General features: G+C 41.9%; 1 protein-coding gene across 1 annotated transcript in view; it reads right to left on the bottom strand.

The window, feature by feature from the left end:
* The window catches only part of TPR (translocated promoter region, nuclear basket protein), a 33,707-nt gene that overhangs the window by 5,082 nt on the left and 6,097 nt on the right, over positions 1-22,528 (bottom strand). The window contains 37 exon segments of the mRNA XM_017834950.1: positions 461-529; positions 1,433-1,531; positions 1,533-1,618; positions 2,083-2,173; positions 2,685-2,816; positions 3,174-3,374; positions 3,665-3,748; positions 4,576-4,724; positions 5,505-5,777; positions 6,002-6,210; positions 7,140-7,201; positions 7,731-7,936; positions 8,595-8,793; positions 9,156-9,302; positions 9,453-9,663; positions 10,023-10,153; positions 10,385-10,516; positions 11,123-11,260; positions 11,547-11,694; positions 12,087-12,271; positions 12,351-12,554; positions 13,312-13,428; positions 13,970-14,122; positions 14,318-14,484; positions 14,956-15,124; positions 15,266-15,406; positions 16,135-16,269; positions 16,561-16,723; positions 17,019-17,167; positions 17,253-17,392; positions 17,475-17,638; positions 18,350-18,576; positions 19,092-19,199; positions 19,685-19,882; positions 20,625-20,716; positions 21,406-21,546; positions 22,066-22,153. Of these exon segments, the coding sequence (XP_017690439.1) occupies positions 461-529; positions 1,433-1,531; positions 1,533-1,618; positions 2,083-2,173; positions 2,685-2,816; positions 3,174-3,374; positions 3,665-3,748; positions 4,576-4,724; positions 5,505-5,777; positions 6,002-6,210; positions 7,140-7,201; positions 7,731-7,936; positions 8,595-8,793; positions 9,156-9,302; positions 9,453-9,663; positions 10,023-10,153; positions 10,385-10,516; positions 11,123-11,260; positions 11,547-11,694; positions 12,087-12,271; positions 12,351-12,554; positions 13,312-13,428; positions 13,970-14,122; positions 14,318-14,484; positions 14,956-15,124; positions 15,266-15,406; positions 16,135-16,269; positions 16,561-16,723; positions 17,019-17,167; positions 17,253-17,392; positions 17,475-17,638; positions 18,350-18,576; positions 19,092-19,199; positions 19,685-19,882; positions 20,625-20,716; positions 21,406-21,546; positions 22,066-22,153 (5,508 nt within the window).

The following is a 22,528-nucleotide window of genomic DNA, read 5'->3' on the forward strand; positions in this document are numbered from 1 at the left end:
TAAACAGACAGGAATTGTTTGTCTGAACACAGCTTGCTGTAAGGTACCTGGCACAGAGGATCTTCCCCTGTGTGAATAAATTCCCTGTTCTCTCGTGTCCTTTGCTCCTGCACTGCCCACAAAGCCAGCAACCTCAGCTCCCTCTTCCCTCACCAGGCATTCCCCGCATTTTCCTCCTGAATCTTCTGAACCTTTCTCTCCCAAGTACTCCCAAAAGTCCCTCCCAAGTGCTCAGTCACTGTCCAGGCAAAGGGCAGTTGGTTCTGAGGCCAGGTCCAAGCAGAAATCCAGGGACAGGTATATGCAAGTCAAGCACAAACAAAAAATCTGAGCTGATGCCTTTGATCTCAGAAAAGATACCTTAGTCAGCAGCTGCACTTCCACAAAAACCAAAACAACCCCCAAGAGTTAGGAATGCTCCTCAAAGCAGGTTTTTAGCAGTAGACTTTGATACACTTACCATGCCACCTATCCCAGGGGTCAGCTGAAGCCCTCGCCCCACCGACTGTCTTCGAGTCATCTGGATTCTCTTCACAGGAAAGAAAAAACACAGGAGTGTGAGTGCTGGCCTGGAATTCTAGTGACACACAAGTGTTCAAGCAGAGCCAAGGATGGCAGCTAAATGAGTAAGTGCAATGATTACCACGGAATCACAGACTATCCTGAGCTGGAAGAGACCCACAAGGACCATCCAGTCCAACTCCTGGCCCTGCACAGACACCCCAGCAATCCCACCCTGTCCCTGAGTGTTCCAGCACTCCTGGAGCTCTGGCAGCCTTGGGGCTGTGCCCACTGCTCTGGGGAGCCTGGTCAGTGCCCAACCACCCTCTGGGGGATTACATGTACATTCTGGGTAAATGACAGTAGTATTTTACTCAACTTTGGCCTGAGGACAGAAAACTTGCCCACAGAAATACTGTGACCCCCAAGCCTCAGCACTGGTTAACGGTAAAGGATCATTTCAGTCAGGACATTTTTGCAGAATTCTCGTTGTGTAGGTGTTTGTCAAAGCATAATCATGGGTCAGGCACTGACTGTGAAAGGGTTAACTTGGAAAATGAACAGCAACATCCCTTTGCCCACTGGTATTGGTTGGGGCAGAGACTTAATAAAAACTGTTCCAAATCTGAGTTACAACCTGCTCAAACCCAACTCTTTTTTAGTGGAAATACCAGCAGTCACTGTGACTGACACAGCACTGGTATGATGTAATAATAACTCCAAGACATAAATCCACCCTGAGTGCCTCACTGCTTTCAGTGTTCCCTGTCCAGCCCCAACCTGCAGGGCGAGCCACGTGCAGCTGGTTTGCTCAGCTCCCATTGTCAGGATGCTAAACAGATGCCAACCGTTTCCCTGGTAGGTTTTATTTATTAGAAATAATACAGTAATTTCTCTAAAAGTCTCATGAACTGCTAGGGCTGGTTCCTACCTGTACTGGGGGCCCCAGCTCCTGGGGAGGAGCGTGGATGGTGAGCCGTGGGGGCAGCGGGTGGGGTGGCCTGCGGGGGGACTGGGGGGGCCGGGGGGGGCTGTCTCTCGGAGGCAGAGGATGGCTGCTGCTCCCTTGGGCTCTCGTGAGGAAAAGTGGACTCTGCAGCACTCGTGCTCCCTTCTCCTAAAACACCAAGCACAGAGGGGTAAAGCTGTGCCCCACAAACCAAGTCAAAAACACGAAAGCAAACCTTCGAACTCGGCTACATGTTAACATGTTTCTGTTCCCCTGCAACAGCAAGGACAGCTCAGTACTGGTATTTAAAATCACTGAAAAGAGGACTTGTGCCAGTAACAAAATCAGCACTAAAACAAAACTATTAATTATTCAGGTGCTGTTTAGAGAGAGATTAATCTACTGACCCATTAAGTTTCCACAGCAACCAGAGCTCTCAGGGTTTTCAAAGGCATTAGAATAAACCCAGAAAGAACATTTCAAAAGAATCCACATTTCAGGTTAAAATGGCCTTTAGTACTTCACCTTACATTCCTCCTTTTAACTGTATTATTAAGTATTTTAACACATGCAAAATAGCTTCTGTATTTCTCCTTACACGCACAGACTGAAGAGACATGGAATAACCATACCACTGTTTTGGGAATCTGCTGCCCTCTGGTTGCTTTCAGCTCCTCCCATGCTCTCCTCAGTCTCTGTTCCAGGATCTGTACCATCAGCACCCTAAAAACCCACACAAGCACAGTATGACATAGCACTTAACAAATTATAGGCTGTAAAAGAGATCTATAAAAGCAATACAGAAGTATTCAGAAAGTAAACAAAGTCAAATATAGGACAATCTTAAAATATTTCTGTAAATATCTACAAAATTAGGTAAATATATACAACTCTACGAGATTTCAGAAACATGGACAATGGATCCATCATCATTTAATAGTAACAATGAAATATCCAGCTTTTTAAAAGCCTTACCAACTTTGCAACTACACTATTTTCTGCTGGCTCCTGCATTTTGTATTTTCATTCAGTCCTCTTAAAACATTCAAAATCGATTTTTTTCATGAAAACACCATTTAGAAGAAATTACTATCACCCAGTAGCAGCCTCAGTTTTTGGGGACTAATTCCTAGCAGGGTTTTCTCTCCCAAGCATTCTTATCTGTGCAGAAGCATTACAATGCTGATTTAAGGCAAGAAATTTAACAGGCTATAAAGGAAGGTACAAATCTCACCTCAGCATCATCTGCTTCATATCCATCATTACCATCAGCACTACCAGTTCCTTCATTACTGTCATCACCTTCATCTCCCATCCCTGTGTCCTCATCATCATCCTCATCTTCCTCCTCCTCATCATCATAGTCCTATGATAAGACAATAAAAGAGCTCTAAGGAAGTGCAGAAAGGGTAGTGGAATATGTTGAATGTGGAGCACAGACCAACACCCACCCAGCCACTCCCTCACTCCCTCTTCAACAAGGACAAGGGTGGGAAAGCAGATGGAAAACTCGAGGGTCAACATAAAGGCAGGCAAAAAAAACCCCTCCAAGGCGAATTAGCAGATGTTTTAAAAACACTGCAAGTTCACTCCACATGCATATAAACTATTTATACAGTCAAAAAGTTATTCTGATTCAATTAGTCCTGCCTGGTGAGCTTTATATCTGATCAAAGACAAAAATCATACAGTAGCTCATAAACTAATTCCATGATGCACATACTTCCTGCTCGCCTTCGTTTTCTTCGTCATCATCATCTTCATCATCACTATCAATCACAATGACATCATCTCTCTTGGACTGACCATCCTGAGATGAAGAAGTGTTCTGTTGATCTGACTGAAGAGATCCAAGATCTATTGGGATGGACTGGGAAGTTTCCTCACTGTCCTCCATGGCAGGGTACTCTCCCTGGGTAACACCCTGCCAAGGAGCAAAGAAGTTACCAGAACAAACAAAATCAAATGCAACACATACAACAAAAAGTGAACCAGATTCTGAGGCTTAGAGGAGAAACACTAATTACTGCTGAGGACAAAAGACAATGTGTCTGTCAGCAACTGAACAGTGCAAGTCTAAACTTCAAAAGGTTGTAAGTGGTTTCCACAGGAAACCTGAAGGATCCAATTTGAGATTTCACTTCTAAAAATACTGAGTTCTGGGGGGAAGATGGTTATTTCTGCTGAAGAGCTTTTCTTTTCAAATATGCTTACTTCTCCAATCGAGTCCTGGGAGTCTTGATTGTACGTTTGTGCTTCCACCTCTCCATCAGTGCTCTCTTCTGCTGTCACTTCCTCCTGAAAGAACAAACATTTTTCTTGTTTAAAACACATCATTAACCTCAAAGGTTCTTTAACATGTTTGGGATTTTTTTTTTACTTCTTTGAAATAAATTATCTTTTCCCACAAAGAACATGGGCAACCTTTTCTTGCCCTTCCTTAGCTCTGCCTCTATCTAACATCCCACTTCTCTGCCCTGGAGAAACACAATTTCCCCATTCCAGTCCACTGGACCTCAGGGACTCTCAGTCTTTTCAGGACCACAAAGGAACCCTCAAGATTTCCCATTCCATCTCCAGCCTCTCAGCTAAGTAAGTGATAATGTTCTGACACAATCTTTTTTTTTTTCTCCTTTGCAGCATCCCTTTTGCACAGAGTTAACAAAACATCTTTGACTTCTCTAACACTGTTCATGAGTTGCCTGCTGTGAGGTTCTCTCTCAAGTTCATCCCTTTTTCACAGGACATCCCAATTCCTCACACCAATATTCACAGGCATCTTCTGTAAGCTTTTCCAGCAACATATCTTTACTTTCATCTCCTCAAGTACACACTAGAATAACTGTAAAGACCTTCCAGACCACACTGAAATAAGTTTTATCTTCTTCCTCCTCAATACTAGGACATGGCCCTCTCTCTTCCTACAGTTTTTAGGATTTGCATCATTCATTGCAACTGGTATAACCTCTGCCTTTAAAGATACCAGACAAAAATGCTTTCTCCCCAGTAGATTAGAAAGTCACATTAAGAATTAACTGACTTGCTCTTAAGTAATACACTTGCTTTTCCCATTAAAATCCTCCAAAGGAGCAGATTAAGCAGTAGCATTTTATCTTCTTGCAAACCTCAGGTCCAACTCTCTGCATGATTCTCAGTTTCTTTGAAGTAGGTGCATCCACTGTTTCCTCAGAGATTTGGTCTGAGTTTTCCACAGTGTTGTCCTCCTCCTCCTCTCGGGAACGTTTGGACAGTGAAGAACTCGGGGTAGCTGAAACTTTAAAGAGCCTCTCAGTTATTTTCAGAACAACAAATGTACAAACCAGAAGATTAAATTTCGTATTTTCCTCTGGAATATCACCTTTATTTCTGCACTGAATGATAACAAGCAGAATCAGAATCACATTGTGCTGTTTCCTAGCCATGAAAACATCAGCCCCTTTAATTACAAGTCTTACACTCTTGGGCCTACATTCATGTCCTAACTGACCCCAAATGTAAACTTCAGGGTACAGCTCAAATATTTCTTCCTGCATCTTTGCTTTGGACAAACAGACCTAAAACTGATAATCTGGAAAACAAAAAAAACCTGAGTCTGCAAAAGGGTGTTTTTGGGGAATAAATGTTCTATTTACATTACATAGGACAAACAGATGTGCAACAATGTATTACAATGAGTAGCTTAGAGTCCTTCTCTATATTTTACATTCAAGTTTAAGTAGCTTACCCGTGGCTCCTAAAATGAACCTTGCTCCCACAGCACCATGGAAACAGAGGCAAGGTTTAATGTATTAAACCCCAAAGCTGCCCCGAATAAACAAACACACACATAAGGTTTATTCCCTGCTCTGAGGAATGCAGTGCCAACAGCATTTCAGAGGCACCGTTTCTGACGGTTCAAGAAAGGAGCCTCAACTCAGAAGTTCTTAAAATGGGCATTTAACTAAGGGAGGGGAGAAAAAACCCAAACCGAAGTGAGGCCTGGTTTGCCAAGGGTTCAACTGGAGCTACTTTAAAGAAACTATTCCAAAAGGCAGGCCCACAAACCCCCACCAACCTGTGCCAAACACCGCCGTGGAGGTGGAGGGCCTCTCGATCTGGGAGCTCTGTACGACCTCCACGATGGCAGGGGAGGGCTCCTGGGCAGCAGGCTCGATCTGGGGGTGGCTCTGCTGAGTGGGCTGCACAAAGGCAGTGGCCTGTGTCTGCTGCTGGACAGTCAGCAGGGGCTGGGACAGGGAGGTCTGCACGTTGGGGCTGGTGGAGCGCACGGACCCGCTGGTGCTGCCGAAGACGGGAACGTGCTCCACGGGCCCTTCCGACTGCATGGCTGGAAGGCAAAGAGCAGCACACTCAGAATGCTCTAGATTAGCAGAGTCAACGTTCTGTGGATGAATCACGAACTCTGTTGCAACAGAAGTGGTCATGAAACACTCAAATTGCTGCAGGACAAGACGTTATGTGAGGTGCTTCCAGACTAAGAACCACCAGATTTCAAGGCAAAGACACCATTTATGAGCACTGCAGAGCCTTACACTGTATCAAAAAGCTCACCTTCCTGAGTCTCCACCTGTGTTGTGGGCATAACTGTGGCTGTAGGGGTAGTGGTGGGGTTGGTGACTGTAGCAGGAGTGACCATTGGACGGATACTGGCTCTTGGAGTAGACTTATTCCCAGCTATTGCAGCAGCAGTCACTTTGCTGGGAGTTGACACGACAGGAGTTGGCTTAATGTTTGCTGTTGGGGGATCTGAAGTGCTGGCACTGAAAAACAGGAGATTGCTTTCACCATGGTGCTCCAGAAAGCAGGTTTTAAATACACCAAGTGTAAATATATTCTCATAGCCAGAGACACTAACTTTTAAAGGCTTAAAATTTGAAAGCCTGATAACAGTCAAAGGAATTGTCTTCCAAACTTTTTTATAGCTGAAAAAAGACAGACACACTATGCCATCAGTAGCATTTTGTGCAGCTTAGAGGACCGACAGGTTTTTTCAAAGGCAACCAACTAGAAATCTGAAAGCAGATCAAAAAGAGGGTGTAGGTCATACTATTAGTTGTGCTGGGACTTTATTACAGTGAGTAATACATCTTACATCAAAAGTGATTCACTCAGTATAGAGCAACATCACCTTTTGGTTGAGACAAGGATCAGCCAAACTTTAGGAGGCATTTTTGAAAGCCTTGCTACCTAAAGGATGCTGTCATAAAAACTGAGAGGGACTTTGTTATCCAAACTTATATAATACAGCAATATTTCCCATTTCAAAGCTTAGGTATTTGACCACTTTATCTGTTATTAAGAGTTGCCATCTGTTCAGTCCATTTCTCAGGTTTGACATTCTTGCCCAAGGAAAATCCTCCCTAAACCCAAAAAGGTTAAAGGTAACAATCAAAGTTATATAACTTCAGGAACGTCTGAAAACATTTAAAAAAATCTTTTATGCTTCCCAGAAACCATGTTCCTGGTGTTTTATATGACAGTTTAACATTTAAAAGCTTTACTGATTAGAGGTAGTTGAGACACAGGAAGAACATGTGTCAATCAGCATCTTCACCTGCTTAAGAAAAATTATGAGAAGCCATGAAATTTATGAAAATTATGGTTTACTAAAAAGAGCAACTACATAAAGACAGAACTAAGAAATATCAACGATGGAAACTCTGCAAAACCCCCAAATCCTTGAACTCACATTCCTCTTTCACCTGAAGCCGGAGTGGACTTGAGTGAGATTTGCCTCTGCTGTTCTGGGACCTGTCAGGTAAGAAACACAAGTGTCCTGTCAATACATGAACCAGAGTGAGCAAGCTGGAAAACACCTGAGCAGCAGATCTCTTTGCAAACAAGTCTGTTAGAGAAATGCCTGCTACCCTTTACCTGGTCAGACCCCACGACTATTGCAAACCATTCTTCAAAACCATGTTCTTCAAACCAAACTACACCAGCCACACCGAGTCTTTAAACTGACTCAGTAATTTCTCAGTTATTTTCTGAGGCTTTGAGATAATGGCAGCCAGAACCCACTATACTCAATGTATGAGTAAAATGCAAAAATAGAGAGCAGAGTGGAAATAGCTCCTTGGCCAACTCAGTTAATGACAGAACCACCTGCTTGTTAGCACTGGGAACTGTGATTACGGCAAGAAATAAGTTTCAAATTAAGTTCTGAACCCTCGCTAAAACCAACCTGTGTATTTCCAAAACCACGGAACAGTGGAACCTGAATAGAGCCCAGTTTGTTGACCAAGCCTAGCTGGACAGTGGTGCCCTCAGGATTTGGTACCTTGTTCGTGGACTCCGGGGGCTCATCGCGCTGCTCGTGGTGCCGCTCCTGCTGCTCCCGCAGCTCCCTCTCCAGGCGGCAGATCCGCCCCTCGTACTGGGATTTCAGGGCACTCATCCGCACCTCCAGCTCCGTCTTCTGCTCCTCCAACGAGCTGCTCTTCTGCTTCCACTCCTCATTTTCCTTTGTCAGCTGTTCTTTTGTACCTGGGTGAGCAGGAGAGGACTCGGTGTTGTCACTGTAACCCAAGTCTGCCTGTGGAATACCTGGTGTTTTACTACGTCACTGAAGGATTTTGAAACCTTAATGTTAAGCTATCAAAGGAACTCTCAGAGGCAGTTATAACTTCCATGTGCCATTTTTCTATTTAATGACAAGATATAAAAACGTGTAATAAATATATATGTAATAATAAAGAAGTACAAGCTGGTGCACTTTTGTGTTGTACACAAAAGAACAAGGTGTTTTCAGCAAGCTCTTACACCGTCATTCCTCTCAATGACAACTGAAAATAGAGGAGGCAATGTGGGTTGGACCTGTACATTTAGGGAAGGGGGGAATTACCTGAGTTGTTAGTAGGGTCAATCTGCTCTAATCAACAGAGGGCTGAAAAATGGGGGTTATCATGTTGGCTGGCCAAAAGTAAGCAAAACTTTTTTTACCTCCAGTGTACAGTTAGTTATATACTTTTATCATCCCCTGAAAAAATTTCAGTTTTAGAACAATTCCTGTAACATCTAATCTAGAAAACATCTTTCAGTAAAATATGAAGTAGGCCATATTTTCCCAAACATCCTGTCTAAAGGTTTTTCCACAGGAATAATCAAAAATCCCTAGAGACAAAAAAAAAATAAATTACAATACCAGCTAACTGTGCAATTTTCTGCTTGGCTGCAAGCAAGGTCTTCCTAGTTTTCTCTTCCTTCTCAGTGATTTGTTGCCTGAGCTGTTCTTCCTGTGTAGTCTTCTCTTGCAGATCTTGATGAAAACGGGCCAGTTCTGATTGTAGCTGCATTATCTGCTCCTGAAGATTTCTAACTTCAGTCTCCTTTTCTGCTATAGTCTAGAGAGAGAGAGAGATTGCAGCTGTTGGTCACAATCAGCTTTTCAGCAAATACAAAACCCAATAAGCTCCAAGGATCCAGTATTAGCTGGCCACTGGATTAAGGCTAAAAGGCTTCTAACGAATAATCGGGTGTCCAGTCCTCTGAATGTAACAGCTTATTATTCCAAGAAATAATGCGAGACACACTAGACATAGGATTTAAACCAGGTTTAAGGTCTGTCTTTCCCAACAAGGTAGAGGCACAGCAGGCCACTTCACATATTTCTGTGCACACACAGAAAAACACCCTCACCTTCTTCGCTGTTACACATTTTCGACTGATTGGAGTACAACACTCTGAAATCACTCACTGTTCTTACCTTTTGTAAGCTTTCCACCTGAGTCTCCAAATTCTTTGTCTTCACTTCAGCTTGACTGAGAGTGTCTTTCAGCTCTTGTACCTCCTGGGCAGAAACCTGGTCTTCTTGTTGTTCCACCAAAGACTGAGTTGATGCTTCGGCGACCATCTGAAAGGTATCAAGGTACCAGGCTAAAGAGACCATCTGATCAGAATGATACTGCTCTCACAAGATACTTTCGTGTGCCAAGGGATCAGTTTAAATGTCCTGGGCAAACGCCAGGAACTCCAAGGAAGGCTAAAGTTCAGTTCTCCCTACCTTATCGTGCTGTGCCTTCAGCTCCTCGTACTGAGTCTTGTACCTGCGACCAATTTTCTTGACCTGTGTTATAGTTTTCACTTTTTCTTGTATGTCAGCCACTTTAGCATCTAGTTCTTTCTGCAAAGTATCCTTTTCTGTTCTTATTTTAGTCACTTCCTCCTTCAGGCTCTGAACAAGATTCTGGCTTGTAGTCAAGGATGCATTAGTTCTAAATAACACGAAGCCAGAGGAAGATGCAAATGAGATGCTTGAAATCATATACACATTTCAATATTGCTGATTTATGCAATATCACAGGCATTATCTGTAGTGACTTCTGATTTCTAGGATTCTGCAGAACAGAATAGAAATAATTCTACAATACATTAGTTCAGAATAAATTCAGCTAAATGACAGCTTCCAAAACAACCCTCCCTTTGTTTTACCTGCTTATTATCAAGCTACGGTAAGAACACAAAAGGATTCATACTTACACGGAGACAGTTAAGAAATCACGCTTCCAGATACAGCTCTAATTAAAATACTTTGCTTTGCACAAAATCTTTTGTTAATTGATTAATACCACACCTGGCTACTTCTGCTTTAAGCCTGCCTGTTTCTTCACTCATTTGCTGGACACGTTTGGCATTTGCCTCCTTCTCCGAGAGCAGCTTTCGATACTCTTCGAGATCCGTGTCCTTCTGCTGACTCAATAAATGCTGGAAGGGTGAGAAAAGAGTCTCCTTTTTTCATAAAATCATTATACAGTTATAGCCAGAATATCCCCTTGAATTAAGCTGCTGCTTTTGCATTTTGATATGGAACAGCCAATTTTGAAGCTACAGAAACAAATGCGTTTCTTAGTTCGTTGTTTAGAACTTTTTTTTCAGTTGGTTGATTGTTGGGGTTTTTTTTCCCCACAACATTGTTGAAAAAATGCAATCCCCCACCTGAGTCCGGGCTTTCCAGCGTTTAACATCCTCTTCCAGCAGCTTTTTCTCTGCCTGCAGCATTCCACTCTTCTCACTCAGCTCAGCATTGGACTCTTGCAGAGGTAGGATGTCTGCCTCAAGCTTGCGGACCTGGAAAAGCACAACAGGGGATTAAACTCTGGATCATGTGAGACTGAAGGAATCCCTCAAGCAGAAGTCATGATATAGCTTCCTTCCTAACTTTCTGCCTTCCAGTGGGGTGAGGACAAGAGCAGGGGATGATCCTACGGAGCAAAAAAATACTGGTGCGACTTCGCAATCGTGGATTCTCACCCCTTGTACTTTGGAACAGGAAACAGATTAATAATCTCATGTTAGAAGCCAAGCAACACTGCACAGGATTTCATTAAAATAAGCAGCACCTCCCTTTTCAACTCTTAATAAAGCTGGGATTTGCTTTTTATGTATTCTTATACCAATTTTCATTTAACTGCTGATAATATCCTTGTTCCTGGATACCTCTAGCCAAAGATAAATGCTGATTTTGTTTCATGGAAGTGGAACTGAATTTCTTTTCAATGTTCTAGGTGGACCAATGTCTTTTAAAATTCTAAATGGGAAGTTCACTCATTAGTGTATGACTTAAAGGAATAATCATAAGCTAAATAATGTATTTACTGTAATTAGCAGTGGTATATCCAGACACTAACTCGTCCACTGAATATCCGAGAAGTTTACCTGAAGCTCAGTACTAACCTTTGCTTGAATTTGTTGTAGCTCTTGTTCCAGCCTCTCCTTCTCTTCTCTCAGCATCTTGTTGGTTTCTATCAGTATGTTCATGGTCTCAGTTTTCTTCATTAATTCCTCATGCTGTGCAATGGTTTTTGCTGTTACCTTTGGAAAGATTGAACTCAGTCATTTGTTTTGCTTGCACATGCACATAACACTCCACATGGGCATTCAAAACAAGCAAATACAGCTTAAGAAATGGGAGATAAATTCTTTTTATTTTCTTTATTATTATAAGCATGAGTTGCTCCATTTGGCTAAAAGCAACCCCAGCTTAAAAAACACTCGAATTCTTTCAAAAACTCATTTTTGGGCATAGGCAGCAAAGACAAAGAGTAGAACACAGACCACAGCCCTCTGCACTCACTGCAACCATAACATCCAGCCATACCTGCACTTTCTCTCTCTCAGCATTGAGACTGTCCTGCAGTTCCTGCAGCTCCCTCTCCAGGTGCTCCACTCTCTGCCGGTAGCGCAAACTCTCCACCTGGGCCACCTCAAACCTCGTCTCTGCAATCTCCTTCTCCCGCCGGATAAACCTGCAGGGAGGAAATGAACACCAGGTCAGGTCGGGGGAAAGGCAGGACAAGGAATCTTATGCCTGTTTAGTACAGAAATTGGGTCAGGAAGATCAAAAATTCTTCAACATCTACATAAACTCCATAAAAACCGCAATGAGAAAAAAGATCCCCTTTATCTAACTTGTCTGCCAATCCCATGTGCAGGTTCCTGTCATAACTGACTAATTTTTCCTAGGAGCAGAAAGAAATCTCCTGTGCTAGTTACTCATGTAGCAAAACCACCTCCCACCTAGTAAAAAAGTGCTTTAATTTTAGACACTGTCCTTCAAATATAAAGCAACGCAGAACTATTTAATTTCACAACTGATTTATAACCCCTGAGAGAAGGAACCCAGAGCTGCCTAAGTTACCTAAGAATTTCCAAGATTTGTTCCTGGGATTTGCCTTCCTCATTGAGAGAAACATTGGCTGCAGTCGGGATGGCTTCTTTCATGGAAGTCACCATCTTGTTGCTCATACTCTCCAGCTGTTCATGTAACAACCGGTTCTGTTTCTCCAAATCCTCACAGCGGGACGCGAGTTTGGAAGCTTCATCCTACGACAAAATCGTTCAGTGACTGATTTCTGCAGCTGAATTTCTGTTCGCTGAACAAAAGCCACTGAAACCATCGTACCTTGATCATTCTCTCTCTCTCTTCCCAGGAGGCTTTGGATTCCAACAGCTCAGACTCAGCTTTCCGAGCAGCCTCCTCCAGCTGCTGCCTCACTGCTGTGTTCTTTGCCACTTGGTCTTTGATGGCCTGTAAAGCTTCCACATCGGCAGCGTGAAGCATTAACTCCCGTTCATATTTATTCTGAGCTTCAGAAGCCATCATTGCCTGCAGAAACCCACCAAAAATAAACTCTGTTATCTTTAGTGCTGTGTGTTAGATATGTACAAAGAGACAAAATCAGAGGCCACTAATCAAAAAGAAAACCACTGGCCAAAACCTCTGCTATTCTCAAACACAAAAATCATGGCCACGCCCATTTACTACGTTTTGGGTTGGATTAAACAGCCTAAATTTTTCTACATCCTTGACATTGATCAGTGTTGCCGGAATTTTCACCTCCAGAAAAGTAGATTCCCTTTAAAAAACTAGCTGGTAACAAGACAATCCTATCAGCTGCTGCTAAATATCACATTGCCCCACAGTTTTAAAAGATGACAATTACATTTTGGGTTAGATATTTTCCCCATTGTCCTGTTGTGAGAATTCAGGGTTCTTTTTTGCTTCCCCCTCAGGAAACTGAGGTAGTAATTAATTAAAACCAATAAATTACGTTGCCCAACCTATTTCTTTACATAATGAAACAGGCTTTAGAAACAGAAATCTATTGCACCATCTGTTGCTTTCTTAAATGACACAAACCGTGCTTGCAACACAGAGTCAGTTCAGTTGATATTACAATATTGATCAAGTAGAAAAATGAAGCATTAAATAAGCAGCTGCTCCCAAAGTGGAGAATGTGCTCTTGCAGCACTTTCCCTGCTTCCACCAGCCTCTGAGCAGCAGTTCAGTTTTGAGTTCAGCTAAAAGACTAACATGAGGTTTACTGTCCCTGGCTCAAATTAGGCAAATACTACCAACGTACTTGTTCCTGGCAGTCACGACGGGCCTGCTGTTCATTATTCAGGGCTGTGCTGGCTCTCTGAAGAGCTTCCTGAACTTCTGACTGCACAGCTGACAGACTCTTCTTCAGCTCTGACAGCTGCAGGGACAGGGGAACAACAAAAACAAAGTGAGAACAAAGCCAATACTAAGTGACAGAGTATTTTATAGAGTACTGAACACAGTCATTAATAATGTAGAACTGAAGGGTAATTACTTATAAATTAAAGTTAGTATTAAAAAAGGAGAAATATTTTCAATATTTGGACCTTATTAATATAAAGAGTTCTTTCCTGGTAAAAATATATTCGTGTGTTTTCAGAGCTGGGCCTCTAGTAGTTCTACTTACAGTCATCTTGTTTGTTTGTGAAACCTCTCTCAAAGGCTTTTACTCATGTTTTTCTGCCAACTGTGCTCAAAGTTCAGGAAGACAGCTTTGAACACACACTCACCCCAATGAAGTGACAGGGTTAAGGTACTACTCCTGTTTGGAACCCTCTCCCAAATTCAGTCAGCCCCGTGTGCACTATGAAACATTTAGTTCTGGGCACTACTATACTGTGAAAACCAGGGAGTCTTGTAAAAGCACACTGCTGTGGACTCTGCAAGGGGATTTAGGGAAGGGGGTGCTCAGTGCATACCTGTTGTTCCATATTCTCCACAGCTTTACGTTTCTCCTCTTGCACTTCTTGTTTTTCCTTTTCTGACTCCATCAACTTCTTCTCCAGCTGTGCCTGATACTCTGAGGACTCCTTCAGACGAGCTTCAACTGTTGTACGAACTTCCTCTGTCACCTGCATTAAAATCCATCATGAGATCCATTTTCCCCCCATTGAATACATTATTCTGATATAAAACCAGTATTTTATTAACAGCTTAAAGCCAGAATAGGTATTCTGAGCATCTCATTTAGACCAACAACACTGAAAATATGGAGAATCACAAAGAGCAATGAATAATGGCACTAATAAACAATGGTAACTACTTACTTGCTTTTCCTTATTAAGGGATTCCTCTAGACTAAGAACCATGGCCCTGTACTGCTCCACATTACTAGAACTAGTCTTGAGTCTCTCTTTCAGGTCATTGACTTGTTCCTCAGCTTGCCTCAGTCGACTTACAAGATCATCCACATCTTCATTTGGACTCTGCTGACCTGCAATATTAGAGCACATTCATTAATGGAAGTTTAATTCAGTTTTTTTTAACCACTGTTCTGTCAAAAACTGAAGTCTTTTTAGGATAATAATATGGAAAAAACAATCACCTTCACAAAGCTTCCCTAAATACAACTGTCACCCCTAACCAAAATAAGAGCTTACAATAAACACTGTTGACTATTTAAAAATACCTAACCTAACAGACTTAAGTTCCTTCAAATAAAAATAAAAGGCATCCTTTAATAAGTTTTGCTTTATTCTTCCCCTTTGTCAAAGACTGCTTGGACAGGAGTTTCACATTAACAAATCATCCTGTAATCATCTGTCTGAATATGTGATGAACCAAGAGGTTTATTATTTAGTGTACCGCCCTCCTAATTCCAAATTACTATGGATTATGAATTTTACCGTTCTGCAGGTAGCAGTATTCCCCATAAAGAGAAAGTAAATACAGAAGAACATCTTACCTTTCCCTGGAGGCCTCTGTGACGACTGAGATGTCAGCTGAGCCTCGGTGTTGTTAAGCTGCTGCTTCAACATGGCAGCTTCTTTCTGGGCATTCTTCAGGAGCTCCTTTGTGTTAACGTGACGGTTTGTCTCAGTCTCCAGCTGCCTCTTGAGATCCAGGATCTGAACCTGCAAACACAAGGTTCCTCAACTTGTAATTATTCCCAAATGGCACAAAGACCAAAGGTGTTTACAAAGGAACACGCTGTGAGCTGGCAGAAGCCATGAACTTTATCTTCCCCCAAACAAGTGCAGCACATTTCCACTCACCTCTTGATTTTTGGTGAGGGAATGCCTTTGTTCCACCTCACTCTCCAGTTTCTTCTTCAGCTGAGATATCTCACGCTCCAGCTTTTCTATCTGGTTATTGAGTCTTTGTTTTGTTTCTGTCTCAGACCTCTCCAGTATTCCCTGATAAAAGAGCATGATGCACTATGCTTAAAATCACTATAATGATTTTCTTTTGAATTACTGCAGCACTTCATACAAAGTTGTCACAACACTTCTCCTATCCCCAAAATAAATAATAGGCAGATACAGAATATTATAAAAAGTAGCACTTACAATGTCTGACTTAGTTTTGAAAAATTTTTTAATAATACTGATATAATAAATATTACTGTAAGGAAATCTATTATTCATGCAGCCTAATTCCATGGATTAAAACTCCCCCAAAAGATCCACTACAGAAATAGGATTCAGTCACACGATAATATGTGCAACCCTAAATACAAAATAAGTGTCAATATACCTTATAATAAATTATATAAAAGTAAAAAAGTAAATATAATGTAATAGGAAAATAAACTACCAAGGCAGGCACTGGTAAATTTTGCTAATAATTAACAGATTTTTTTCCTTTCACTTTGTTCCACGTGTTTTGTTTCTGTTTTATTAAGACAACCCTTCTCATCAACTCAAAATTCTCAGGACTTTGCCCAGGTAAATAAAAGAGTAGGACAGGAATCACAACCTTGTTGAAACAAGTTGCTCAAGCATTTTATGTTCAGTGTCGATTTGTAACCATATAAAAATCCAGTTTGAGACCCAATCCCATGACTGTTTTATTTGATTTTGATGGGTATTCACTGAAAACTCTGCCAGACAGACTCAATTTGGACAGACTCAACACCACATACCTGAATTGTTCTCAAATTAGTGAGCAGCAAGTTCTGTCCTCTCTGTTCCACCAACAGAGAATCCCGTTGCTGAGTCAAACGCACATCTGACATCTTCAAGATATCTTTCTCCTTTTTCAAGTTTTCTGCTCGTACCTTTAGGACAACAAGTAATAAGAACTTTGTTATCAATCCCAAATCTACCCATTAATTTATTTTTATGAGCAGTTAATATTATGTTAATAAAAGGTTTTCATATTATAGATGGCATATTAAAATCCATGTGAATTTAACTAAGAAGAGTAAGAATGCAGCTGCAGGATATTGTTTTCTCTGTGAACTGAAACACCTTATTCTTATGTCTTCACTTAGTAATTTCAAGATAACCATAAGAAAAACTCTAATACTCGCTTGAAATATCCAGCAGTGCCACAAACAATTACTAACCTCTGCCACTGCCAGTTTTTCATTAGCTCCCCTCAGGTCTTGAGTCATGGTGTTAATTATCTGCTCTTGCTTCTGAGTGGTGGCTGTGAGTTTCTGGGTTCTCTCGTGCAGGGAGGTGATTTCCCGGCGATATCCTTCGACGTTGTCCTGCAGCATTTCGTACCTTCAACAGAGAACAACAAAGCAAAGCACGTGTTTGCCACATCCAACTGTGTAACTGCAGGAGGTGCACGCACACAGCTGTTTCATGGTTTTATGCAGCAGTTTTCACACGTGCCTCACTCTGCTGGAGGTTATACTCTTGCTCCCACCCTCACTATTAACTTCGTGTTCTTACACAGAATAGACAATATTGATGTTTAACTGGCAATTCTTCCTTAGCAAACAATATCAAGCAGCCAACATGATTCTGTGCCAGAGAACCCAGACCTAAGGCTGGGTTAAAACAGCTGATTTACCGTTTGGAGGCAAACTCCAGCTGTGTGGATATCTTGGCATTTTGGGACCTCAGGTCTGTGACCTGCTCCTGAAGCTTTTCGTTTTGTTCATTCAGTAGCTTGTCGTTCTCTGCCTTTTCTTTTTTATAGTTCTCAAAAACTTCCTGCAACTACGACAAAGAACAGATATAAAAGTGTTACCAAGAGTAAAAAGAAACAGTGACAGCTTTTTCTAGTGCCTGCTGAAAAATGTACCTGCTTCAGTGCAGCCTTAGCCTCCACAGTCTCCATGGACTCACTCATGGACACGGGGGCAGGAGTTGACATGGCCGGAGGTAAACTGGGCCGCTTTGGAGTGGAGGTGAGACAGAGCTCCTCTGGTAACACACCTGAAGCTAAAGAAACACAAAGGGGATTTTAAAGGCAACAATTCCTGCCGAAGCAGAAGATCCCACAGCCCCACTGCAATGGGGTTACCTTGCAGAGGGATGATGGCTCCTGTGGTCTGGGTGAGCAGGATGCGGAACATGTCCCGCTGCCGGATGATGGACTCCACGAGCTGCAGCTGGTGCTGCCGCGACTCCCGCAGCTGGTGGAGCTCACCCAGGGCTTCGTCCAGCTGGCTCTGGAGCTCAGAAATCCTGGAACAACAGCGGCTTTCAGTAACACACACAGCAAGGTGTTCACGGATATCAGGGTGTTCTGGGCTCCTCCTTTCAGGAAAGACACTGAGGGGCTGGAGCGTGTGCAGGGAAGGGAATGGAGCTGGGAAGGGGCTGGAGCAGCAGGAGCAGCTGAGGGAGCTGGGGGGGCTCAGCCTGGAGAAAAGGAGGCTCAGGGGGGACCTTCTGGCTCTGCAAGTCCCTGACAGGAGGGGGGAGCCGGGGGGGTCGGGCTCTGCTCCCAGGGAACAAGGGACAGGAGGAGAGGGAACGGCCTCCAGCTGTGCCAGGGGAGGGCCAGGTTGGACAGCAGGAGGAATTTCCTGCTGGAAAGGGTGGTCAGGCCTTGGCAGGGGCTGCCCAGGGAGGTTTGAAGTGCCCAGCCCTGGAGGTGTCCCAGGAAGGCCTGGCCGTGGCACTCAGTGCTCTGGGCTGGGGGACAAGGTGGGCATCGGGCACAGGAGGGATTCCATGAGGTCTTTTCCAACCTCAACGATCCTGTGATTCTCTGACACAGTCCTGCAAACTTCTAGGAAGACAGGCCTTTGGGCTGCCATTTGTAGATGGTAACAAAAGTAGGCCTTGTCCATGAAAAGCAGAATACAGGCAATTCTATTCCTGGGAATAACTTCACAGAAGTCAGCAGCATGAGCAGAGAAACAATTTACTAGAAGGAAAGGGGTGACTTACTTAGATGATGCTGTTTCCTGCTCCTCTTTTTCTCTAGCCTCTCCCAGCTCCCTAAGAGCCACCAAGAGACGCTGATTCTGCTGCTGAAGTTCTTGGATATTTCTGTAGGAGACCAGATGCTGAGTGATCACTTCAGAAGAGCTGCTGATGTCAGCAGAGCTCACTGCTTCCTCACGGATCACGTGATTGCCTCTGGCTTCTTCCAGTTCCATCAGGAGCACACAAATCTGAAAGAGAATGTTCTAGAGTGAAGTTTGCACACAGACTCAAAATTTTGCTCTGAAAAACAACATGTGAAAAATAAAGTACTTGGAAATTTAGGGGTTTTTTTCTACAATATACAATTACAGTCAATGAATCCTTGTAACATAGTTATATTCTAGAAAAATGAGTCTGACAAAGGCAATAAGATCAGAAGTGGATAATCTGTGTTCAGTTCTGCAAACAGATAACAGGACATTTCAATCAAAAGGGTACATATGTGAGTTTCCCACGTCAGATATTTAACACTATTATCCTACAGCAGCATCACTTCTACCCAGCTAAACTTACTGAAGTTGTGAAAGTAGAAACAGCAGTACCATGATGTTCTAAGGAGAAGCTTTTAACATCACCAAGGCACTTAGGACAACCAAAGTCTACACGTGGCTGAACACAACTTCCAAACAAACATCAAAAATACAGCACCATATTAATAAATCAATCACAAATAGCACATTTAACCATAACAACATTGGTTCACCTGCTGGGAAAGATCTTTTACTCGAACTTCCAGTCTCTGGGTTTCTCTCTCAAAGAAAGAGGCGTGTTTGTTGGCTTGATCTGCCTTATCCTGCAAGCAATGGATCTCCTGCAAGCAAACAGGAAGGAACACATCACCACTCAACTCACATTCCTCTAAAGAGAGATAACATCATGTGCACACATGCCTTGTGAACCAAACTGCTCTTTAAAGTTACGCTCCCAAGGTTAAACTCCAGGTGTTTTGGAATCAAAAGCCACACTCTTTCATGCTGTACTGCTATATGGATGAAAATTAACAGGAAAGGAGCACTGAACTCCAATTTTACGTCAATGGACAGACAAATACTAAACTACTCGCTCAGAAAACAAGAGATTGTAAATCTTCACTATAAAAAACTACGAACTATGTTGCTTTTGTAAAATTCTTTGTACAGTCCCATAAACCGCAAGACACAAAGCTCCACAGATCTTTTCCCACAACAGAAGTTGACTGAGAGACCCATTTTATACATTTCCAACAGCAATTAGACTTAAAGAACAAAAAAATTAGTTTTCCCCATCATTTTACATGCTCTTTTATTTTCCACTGACCTTCATAGCTTGCTCAAGCTTTGCAGACAGACTTGCAACAGCTTTTTGGGATCGCTCGAATTCCTCACGCTGACGTTTCAGGATCGGGGCTTTGGCTTCCACTTCCTGCACTATTTCATCCAAATATTTATTGATTCTCTTGTTCTCCAGCTTTTCCATATGCAACTGATCCTGAGATTCTACATAGGCATTGTAGAGCTGCAACAAAAGGTTTCTTGGTTTGTTTTCGATAGATGTTCTCTTAAAAAAGAACCACTGGTCATTATACAATTTATACCTTAAGGCAGTATAATTTTATATAATTCCACACCAGTTAATTCAGAGAAACAAGTTGGACTTTCAAAACAATATGTTTTTAGGGCTCATACCATGGCAAAACAGGTACAGTTATTAATTTAAAAATGGCAAGCTTTATAGTGCAACTGTCTGCAATAAAAGAATTCGATGTAAAAGGCACAAATCTCAAACAAATTTAAGAAAACAGAAATATCAAAACCAGTAACACAAAAGAAAGTAATTTAATAGCTGGACAGAATATCAGTAGCAAATAATGAAAACACAAATTACATAAATAGAAATTTAAAAACCCCTAGAATTCGTATGAGCTATGGTTATATTAATTTTTTTTGCAAGTATAAGCCAAAAGCACAGCAGATTATACAATTATGGAAATAAGCAAAAAAAGTCTGCATATATAAAATAAGTTTATTTTAACAAAACCCACTTATTTCTGAATTTGATCTACTAAACAAGAACTGTAAGGTATATTGAAAAAACTCCCAGTAACTCAGCAAGCAAAGTCTGCCTCAAATAAGATTTCACCGACTCCAGGGATCACACCAAATCCAAACTAGCGAACCAAGGCTGCACCTTTATTTTATTAGTGTCTCTCTGATGGCATTTCAAGGGCCTTGCTAACGAAGAATTTCTCCTCACTCACCTCAGTTAACTTCATTCCAGGCTTGACCACTTTGGCTACAGCTGCAGCAGTGGGAGACATGGCTGCCAGCTCCTCCTCGGACAGGATGGCTCCTGGAGACACAATCCCATTAAAAAGCTGCAATAATTCCCACCATAAGTATTCTTTATTAATCTAAACCATGTCTCATACACCTTTCCAACTCCTGTATTCTAAATTACTATTTTAAGCCCTTAAAAGTTTCTGGTTTAAGAGCTTTCTCTAATCTCTATAATACGCATTCACGTGCAAGTGACTGGTATTACCTACAATATTCCAAGGCATACATTATCAGTGTCTCTGTCTAGTTTAATTGGAAATGCTGAAAAGCTTTTAGTATTAGGACTCTTCAAACTGAGATCATTTCAGAACATCAGTAATTGAAATAGCTGGAGCGAAGTTTAGCCTCAGGTTTCTTATCACACTGCCAGAGCTTTAGAGCAGCACAACACTGGTTTATTTTCATTAAATTAACATAGGGATACAGCAAATATACTTCATTCTTCTGCTCCTTACTGCTCTGCTCTTTTTCCTTTAGAAATTACTGATAAGTGGCAAACAACAACAAAGACAAAACCAGAACAGCGAGCACTGAGTAAGATTTAACGTTAAAGCTTTGTTTTCTATTATTTGTTTTTTTTTCAAAAAAAAAGGAAAATATGAATAGTTTATCATCTCCACTTCCATCCTTCAGCACAGTATTCTCATGCAAGAGAACAGGAAGGCTGAGATTTTCTGTATTTCAGTCCCAGCAGGATCCCACCTTTGCGTTTGGTAGCAGACAGTAAATCGTTGGCATTCTCCAGCTCCTTCTCCAGCTTACTGATCTTCTCTCTCAGTTCCTTTTCCATCACAGCTTTGGACTCTTCCACCTCAGCCAAATGCTCCTGGGCTGCTTTATTAGCTACAATTAAATCAGACAGGCAGGTTGTGTGTTGTGGTTGGTTTAATTTATTTATTTTTATTTTTAAAAATACCAAAATTCACCTATGTGCCTTAAATTTTACTTTAACTGTATATGATCTGCAGAAGTTCATGTGATTAAAAAAAAGTAGCATGAGAGAAGCATGAATCACTGCCTGACACCTTTGCTTAGAAAAGGGGAAAAAAGTTTGAACTGTCCTTTTATTAGAGAAAGGGAATCTAAAGTAAGAAACTAAAGCGAAGACATATTTTGCAAAATTAGATCCTCTCATCAAAATGCAAAGTAAAATTCCAGGTATATTTGAAAGTAGTTCCCCAAACACGAGTAAATTCAACTCGTCAGCTAAAATTTTTACTACAAAGTGACTGCTGTTTTCATCATCCCAGAAGCCCAGTGCAGTCCCTTCCCTGAACCCACAAACCACATTTTTCAGTGCATCAAGGTACCAAAAAGGAGCACAACTGCTCTCCTCCCTTTGCCATCTCGTTCCCAGCTTACCTTCCCCTGCTTCCTTCAGGAGCTTGTGCAGCTCTTCCACTGCTCCTGTCAGCTCATTGCTCTTGGCCTCAGAGTCATCAGCAGCACTCTAAAAAAAGCATTTTAGCCCCCCTTTAGTACGCAGAAATAGCAACTGGATCTTTATAAGGAAGCTTAAACTGACCAAAAATTAGGAACACACAGTTTTTTGAGTAAAATGCTAACAGATTCAACTAAACTGGATAATCCTTTCCACTTGGATTAAGTCTCACTTTGATGCAAACTGCACATCTGAGAGTAGGAAGTGTCAAACATGGATTTGAGATGACAATTTCCAATACAATGTCTGGCCTTTAGCTTCTGGCTTTGTTCCTTCTCTTCACCAAAGAAACGTGGGAGAAGTTTTGAGAACTCAATTTTGATCAGTCTGAAAAATTCGGTATTTTGAGGCAATTTTATATAAATAATTTATGTTTCTTTGCTT

Source organism: Lepidothrix coronata, unplaced genomic scaffold (assembly GCF_001604755.1).
Source record: "Lepidothrix coronata isolate B3197 unplaced genomic scaffold, Lepidothrix_coronata-1.0 Scaffold246, whole genome shotgun sequence".
NCBI lineage: Eukaryota > Metazoa > Chordata > Aves > Passeriformes > Pipridae > Lepidothrix > Lepidothrix coronata.